Here is an 8,048-nt window from a genome sequence, read left to right on the forward strand (position 1 = left end):
GGTAGAAAGACAATTCCTAACTAAAACCTTTCCATAAACTTTGGCAATCAGTTGAAGGAATTACAGCTAATTGTTTTGACTCCTGCAGAGTAGAAAGTAATTTCCCCTTGTGTTTTCTTATAGCTTGGAAATAGTAATTTTATTTATTTTCTTGAAATGTTGTGGACAAATCATACCAAGCACACACACTGTTGGTGTTGAAGTATTCTGGGAAAACCTCAAATTGAAAGCAACTAGGTAATTTTGTTTGGAAAAAACAGCTTTTCCTGTCATTCTATAAAGATGTGACTTTGCTTGGAGGTTGTCTTTCATTTTTGGAGCAGGAAACGGCTGCTGCCCTTAATTGTCGTTACAGGCTGTGATATACTCTGTCTGAACTTGAGTATTTGGCAGAATAGATTAAGACTTTTCTCCTCTTGTCTCTTGCAGGAAAGCAGAAAGCAAAATTGCCAGATTTCCATAGCCAAGGGAGTGCAGGGCAGGTGTTGAAGTCTTATTTCCCCAGACTGTTGTTTGCTCAGGAGGAGATGGGAAATTGCAACTCTATGCATTTTTGTCCCTTGTTGTTTAGTTCTGTAGTACACATTTGTTGTTGGACCAGACTTGAGAAATTAATAAGCCCAAATATTTTCTCATGTAGGGTGGTAACTAACATTGCTGCGTGCTGATGCAGGACTACCACACTGTCAGTAAAAAATATTCACAACTCTATGTACGTAAGATATGGGTACAGAGAGTCATCTATGGATGTTGGGGAAATAGCAAGGCAATGAAGAAGAGCTGCAAGGGTATGTGATGATAAGATCAGGTAAAAGGGAGGAAAGGAAAAGGAGATCAGAAACAAGGGGAATAAAAAGCAATCTATGAAAGAAAATGAGAACAAGAGAGAGAGGCAGTGATGCAAGAAAGTAATGAGACAGGAAAATTTATCCAGTTAGAAATTGTATTTTCCCTTAATTCTAAATGAGAAAAACTGCCTTCAAAGAAGATAATTCAGATTTTGTAAACAGATAGGAGAGAGAGGGATGAATCACCTGACTAATGGTTCAAAAGAAAGGTAAAGTAACCTCTTTGGTATTTTTTTTAAACAACCAAACCGTGTAGGATGGATTCTTATTGTGGTAGGTTCACAACTAGAATATTAAAAGGTTTACATTACACAGCTAAATAGCTCTACTCTCACTTTTGTGTCTTTTTTAAAATTAACACTAAGCAACAAAGAAAATTAACATAACTCTCATGCCCAGTAAGACTGACATTTTGATTAGAGATTAGGAGTTCCTAGGCTTTAACTTGGCAAATTTAGCTAGTGCTAAAGTACAATTGCTTTGTCTTTAGTTGAGTTTTACACAGAGGTAATTATATCAAGCTATGTAACTTGGTCTAATATTACAACTTTAAATTCTTGTCTACACAAGACCTGGGATAAATGTATCATGGACTCCAAACTATCATTACAACTCTCAAGTTGTTAGTTAAATGCTGAGAATGTATTCAGTGTTGATGCACATAAATACAGCCTGCATTTCAGAAACTTACATTCTATGTTCTGAACTGTATTTAAAAGTTTTGCTGGCACGATAACATTGGTTTAGGAGTGTGAAAAAAATTTCCCTTCCATCTCCTTACATATATATATATATATACTGCTAAAACTCTAGTGGAGATGCATTTTATGCTGGTAAAATAATCCTTTTGTTGGTACGTTTAATTCATGGAAGACTGAAGGTGCATATAAGCAATATATTTCCACCAGTGGAATCACAGTTCCGCTTGTAAAAACCCTAAGTGTTACAAGCATTCAAACAGTTTCTATTGGGCCACAAGTGGTGAGAACTTCTACCACCTCTGGCCAGGCAGAAGTGGCCTCTGTTAGAGTTTCTATCAATTGAACAAATGCTCGGACATTTACCTCTCCAATAAAAGTCTCTATGCTGCCCTCCAGCTTCCCAGAATGCCTTGCTCTGGCCTCATTCTCCATTCTAGAAAAACAGTCTGTAACTTGGCTGGACTCTGCTGTTCCTGCAAAACACAGAGAAAATCCCTTCTTCCCTTGTCATCTTTGAGGTTGGAAAAACAAATGGGTGAATCTGACCCACCAGCACCCCACTCCTGACCCTCCAGCTCCCCTATACCCCAGACCCACCCCTCCCTGCCTCCTCAGTTCTCAGAGCTCTCCTTGACTTCTCCCCCCAACACTGACACAGATTGATTTGGACTGTATATGAAAGGCCAATCCTTGTTGATTTGGGTAAGTGGAGAGGGACTCCATTCCTGGTGGAAGCCATGTGGATACTGTTTGGGTATGGGAGGGGGTGGGGACCGAGATCCTTCAGACCCCATACTCAAACAGCTTACCTATAGGAAAGGCTGGTCCGTTTTGGAGAGTGGGTGGTGAACTCTGTTCCTGGTGCAGCCTGTATATACGAGGGGAGGCAGGGACCTGGATCCACCAAACTGTGCTGACCCTCTCCTCTCCCCACCTGCACAGACTGCCCAACCCAGCCTCTGCCAGGAATGGAGCACTTGGATCTCCCCACCTGGCATGCAGCACAGAGCCTGACAGCAGCCAGCCCACCAGCACCCAACCTCAGCCTGCCAGCACCTGACCGATTCGCCCAACCTGTGCTGGAACCAGATTTATTGGCTCGTGTCAGAGCCATAAGGATCCACTGCCAGCTGCTGGAGTGGAATTTGACAGGTTTAAAAAGACAGTGGACAGCCTCTGGATCTGCTGTGCCAAAACCTGACAGCTAGGAGGGAGCGGGTTCGGGGGGGCAGGCAGCCAGCCATCCAGTTCCCTTGACCAGACCAGCCAGTCAGCCCTGTTCTGTGTCCTCTGCTGCTGTTGTCTGTTTCCAGGCAGACGGGGGAGCCTGCAAAGCACTGGGGCTCCTTTCCTGGGTGCTTTTGGCAGCACAGGCTGTCTGCAAAGCAGCCAGCTGGGCCCTGTAATGCTTGTATAGTGCTCTACCATAGGGCTGTGCGAAACAGCACCATTTCGTTTTGACTTCTGTTTTGCCACTTCGAAGGGACAGTGTTTCATTTTGTCATTTTTTTTTTTTTTCCATTTTGAAGCACTGTTCTGTTTTGTTTCATCAAAGCTGTTTCGATGTTTTGCCCATAGGCTATAATGGGGAATCATTAAGATGCCTATGACTTTGTCATTTCTTGCCAGATTCAGATGAAAATTGCAGGGATGGTAGCCCCTTCTGAGGGCATGAAGCTTTCCAAGTTTCAAGGAGATAGGTGCAGAGGCTTCTGGGAAACTGCACCTCAAACTGCTTATAAGCAAAACTCGTATCACTTGCTGGCAGCAGCAGTCTGCTGTCATCCTGTGCGCAGATCTGGGGGCCTGCCCTCCCCAGGAGGACTTCAGGGCTGTGGTAGACTCTTCTTGGGGAGCACGGGCCCCGGATCTGTGCGCGGGATGACAGCAAGCTGCTGCTGCCGCCTGGGACTGGCCCCAACACTGGGTTTTTCTCGGCGCAGGCTGTGCCAGGCAGACTTGGGTGCTAGTGCTGGTCCCAGCTGGCAGTGGCGGCATGCTGTTATCCTGCGTGCAGATCTGGGGGCCCATGCCCCCCCCAGGAGGGCTGTGGGGCTGTGCCAGACTCCTCCTGCGGGGTGCGGGCCCCCAGATCTGTGCATGGGATGACAGCAGGCTACTGGTGCCGGCTGGCACTGGTGCTTGAGCACAGCCTGTGCCGAGTGCTGGGAAGCCTGGTGCTGCTGCTGGCCCCAGCTGGCAGTGGCAGCATGCTGTCATCCTGCACGCAGATCCAGGGGACTGCACTGCAGCAAGCCTGGCTTTGAAACTTGAAATGTTTTGAGAGTTTCAAAACGTTTGGAGTGCCCTTGTTTAATTTTGAAGCTGTTTTGAAGCCTTTTATTTCGATTTCACTGTTTTGAGCTCAAAACGTTTTGAAACAGTTTCAAAATGAAACACCCGTCGAAATTTCGTACAGCCCTACTCTACCAGTAGTGTTTCTAGCCACTGAAACTAAATTGCTAAACTTCCATTGATTCATTTAAATGCATGCTGTTTATTTTTTTAAACATATTAGCTTGCAGGTTAAGACTTGTGTAGGCAAGACCATTTGTATTTTAATGCTTTCATAGGTAAGGATCTACCTGGAGCCTGAAAATTAGTTCTGCTGGCAAATGTGTATAAAAACACTTGCTTTCCTAGTGAAATTTGGCTGCTGCTGAGAACTGCACATTCCAAGACCTTGAATATCCCAAGGCTTCTGTGCTGACAAGTACTATTGACTCACAGGGGATACCTATAATAGAGTAATTTCCCTCTTAAAGATCATGTGAGTAGACTAATTTTCACCTCATGTGCTAACTGTCCTGATAGATTGGGATCTCTCTTGTGTGAGGAAGCTTAACCCGAGTTCTTGGTTGTTGCAAACTTGTGAGATTGTCCTTAACTTCCAGAATACAGGTCCCCAATTCTGGAGGCTCTTTCTGTATACGTGTCAGAACTATGACAACTGAGGCTGGTATAAAAGTCATGATCATATTATGGGAAATCTGAATCTTTCCTGTGCCATCAAATATTCCTTAGAGCACAAATAAGCAGGAAAGGAAAAATTAAAATACAATATAACAGAAAAGAAGAATAATGCATTTAGCTCAAGGCAATGAAAGCAAGCTACAGGTGTACAACCTCGCAAGTAAAACTGGCTTTAAAAGCTATGTTAAAGATTGAGTCAGTAATATATTTCTCCCAAAGGGGACTTGTACATCTATCTCTGTAGCTGAAACTTTCTTTCCTAAGAGCTTTAAAGATATTCTAGCAAGTCTCTATCTTTGCTTCAAACCCCCAAAAGGTAGAAAATATGCTAATATAAACACAGATATTAATATTTTTCCTTTCAGCATGTTTTTCATTAAGTCTAGCCAACAACATGTCAGATCAGACTGCAGGTGCCTTCACATTGTTTTGTATAGAGCTCCTTAAATGAGACAAACGAATTTACAGAAATATGGGGGAAGAGAAGCTGATGCAGCCACTGCTCTGTTACCAGTATCATAGTTAAGTTTTGCTTCTGCTGCTATAACCCGATGTGTTGAAAAGAAGCAGGGCAAGAATAAAAAAAAAAAAGCATGGAGAGGAAGTATAATAGTGCCACTACATATTGCCTTTGGTAAATTATTGAAATGTGCTATCTAAATAACATTTAAAATGAGAATTGAATTATCAATAGGCTATATAGAACGTTTTGTTTTTCTTTGTTTTATTAGAGAAAATCATACATAATGGTCATCTTTACTTAATCTTTGTAAAATATCTGTGATGGAAATATAGCACCCATTTATTTATACTGAAAACCAAGTGTGGAAAACCTTGGAAGTAAATGTATAGATCTCTACAAATACAAATGTTGCATCCCCTTTACACTGGAATTAGCTGTTTCATAATTATAATTTTTTTTGCTGTTCTAGCATTTTACTAACTTAATAAAGAAAACATGAGATTTTTGTACTAAGATGCTAACAGGCTCCACAAGGAAACTGATTTGTAAGAGGATAAAATAGTATCCAATGTTGAAAAATAATTTAAACAGAATTAAGGTCATCTTGGTGAGTATTTGTAATTCTACTTCTTAGGCTCAAGCTTAGTGACACTAATATGATTACTATAATCTAATGACATCTGCCACCAACAACTTAATATTGGTTTTCTTTATGGTATTTGTATTTTGCTTGCTGACATAACTGTACTTGTTTATAAATCCTCCCCCTTTTCTTTTGCAATGATGCAAATCTTTTTGATAGTGAATCAGTGTTCTTCATTGCCTGGATGCAAGCTTGTAACTGATGAACTCTAGTTATACTCTTTCTTCATTAGAAAGCAGGGCCTTATCTCTTTTCTGGCACATGCTTTTGTTCTTTGTGACTCTTTAACATGCTTAAAAAGAGAAAAAAAATATGTAGGGAATGCAAATTAGAACCTTCAGCCCTTGAAATGGAAATGAAACTACTTTGTAGTAATGGATACTTTGTCAGCTTAGTTATTAGCATGTTTAATGTATGATTACCTGGGATCAAATATTGGAATGCTTACTTTATGAAATATTGAATTATATCCACAAGAGTATTGGATAATAACCAGAAACGTGAACCTGTGATTCATAGTAAGATTCTCCTCAGCAGGGACTTGAGGCTTGTACACTGAGGTCAGTGTGGCCAAATACAGAGGTTCAAAAAGCTCGAGGCAGAATCAGTTCAATCTTTGCAGGTTTTTCTAAGCTGTTTAGCTTGAACCAATAAGAAACTGTTCAAAGTTTGCGTGGCCAAGACAGGCAGAAGCCTGCACTGGCCCAGACTAGGAGCTTGGGGCACTCGCACGCACCACCCCTCATGGCCAGCTGCCTATGGTGTCTGAACCCAGCCCAGTGGCAGACCAGGCCTGATTGGCTGCTGGACACATGACACCTCCCTCCACTGTCAGCTGCAGAGAGGGGTGAAACAATAGAAAATCTCTCCCAAGCTGCCGCCTCTGAGAGTGGGGTGGGGAGGAGAAATACACCACCCGGCCCTGGCCCCCAGCTGGAGTCTGCCTGGCGTGGGAAAAGCCTCCACTGTGGGGGTTTTCACCCCCTGCAGTCTGGCTAGTAGGGCTCTGACTGGCTTAGCCATGCCCCCCTCCCAGCTCCACGCCTGTGAGAGAGGGTGGGGGGAATGCACACACCCAGCCAGGCACTGCCCTTCTCCGTAGCTGGGTTCTGCCCATGGGGGAAAGTCCCCACAAGGTGCTTTTTGCTTCCCTGCAGTCCAGCTTGCTGGGCTAGGATTGGTTCAGCTCCACCCCCACCCGAGCCCCCTACCTCCAAGAAGGGAGGTGGGATAGGGGGGGAATACAGTGGCCCAGCACTGGCCCCCTCAGCAGGGGTTTCCCTGGCACAGGACAGTGAAAGCCCTCACCAGGGGCTTTTCGTAACCCTAAAGCCTGGCAAACCAGATGGGGATCAGCTCAGCCCCACCCCTCCCTGGCTCACAGGGCTGTGGGGTTACGAAAAGGCTCTGGTGGGGGCTTTCACTGCCCTGTGCAGTGCAGATCTTGACTAGGGGTGCCAGGCCGGGCTGGTGCATTTCCCCTTCCCACCCCCCTGCCTCTCATATGTGAGGGGGCTGGGGAGGGGGCAGGGCTGAGCCCATGCCAGCCTGACAAGCCAGGCTGCAGGGAAAAAATCCCCAGTGGGGGCTCCTCCCCCTATGCTGGGCAGACCCCAGCTGGGGGACCAATGCCCAGCTGGGCTAGTGTGTTGGTGGGGGCTCTCACAGGTGGGGCCTGGAGAGGGGGCGGAGCTCAGCCTGGCAAGCAGGGCTACAGGGGAGTGAAAAGCCCCCAGTGGGGGCTTCCCCACCTTGTGCCAGGTAGATCCTGCCTGGGGGGGGGCTCGGTGATGGGCTGGGCTGTTGCATTCCCCACTACCCCACTTCTGCTCTCAGAGGTGGAGGGCTGGAAAGGGGGCAGGGTTGGGCAGAGCCAATGCCAGCCTGGCAAGCCTGGCTGCAGGGAAGTGAAAAACTGCCGGTGGGGGCTGTCTCTAGTGGGTTATAGAATAGAGAAAATCCCACAAAATTTACTGATTCATTTGATGCACTGGCTGGGGAAATTTTTAGCTACTTGCACGATTTCACAATGATTGCACACTTAATTCATACAACGCAATTTTATTTTTAAATTCTTTGCTACGCATATAACACTGCTTAGCTTTAAGAAACACCACAAACATTAAGAACACAATAACTACATATATCAGAAACAATGCTCCAAATGTACTTCCTTCCCAAACAATTACAATTACAACTCAAAGTTAAATTTGAATCAATACTATTATTTTTCATAACATACTTACAGTCCTAGAATTCCGAGAAGCCAAACACCTAAATATGGTTTCATTCCTCAGTAGTACAATTTAATGGGTTGGCCTCAGTAGTACAATTTAATGGGCTCTCCTCAGCAGTATGGTTCAATGGGCTGGCCTCAATACTGATAGGACTAAGTCCCCTTCCTTCAGTCCCTTTCGGGC

At 44.6% G+C, this 8,048-nt stretch overlaps 1 protein-coding gene across 2 annotated transcripts in view; it reads left to right on the forward strand.

Annotated features, from left to right (window-relative positions):
- Positions 1 to 8,048, forward strand: part of LOC102374647 (neurabin-1) — an 83,798-nt gene that overhangs the window by 72,999 nt on the left and 2,751 nt on the right. The window contains exon 2 of one of the 2 annotated variants that reach the window (XM_025206804.1): positions 2,492 to 2,572. The exons of the other annotated variant lie outside the window; for it this stretch is intronic. Coding sequence (XP_025062589.1) covers positions 2,492 to 2,563 — 72 coding nt within the window. The 3' untranslated portion in view covers positions 2,564 to 2,572. Of the gene's footprint in view, positions 1 to 2,491; positions 2,573 to 8,048 lie in introns of those variants that run through there. 2 annotated transcript variants of the gene reach the window in all.

Source organism: Alligator sinensis, unplaced genomic scaffold (assembly GCF_000455745.1).
Source record: "Alligator sinensis unplaced genomic scaffold, ASM45574v1 scaffold436_1, whole genome shotgun sequence".
Classification (NCBI taxonomy): Eukaryota; Metazoa; Chordata; order Crocodylia; family Alligatoridae; genus Alligator; species Alligator sinensis.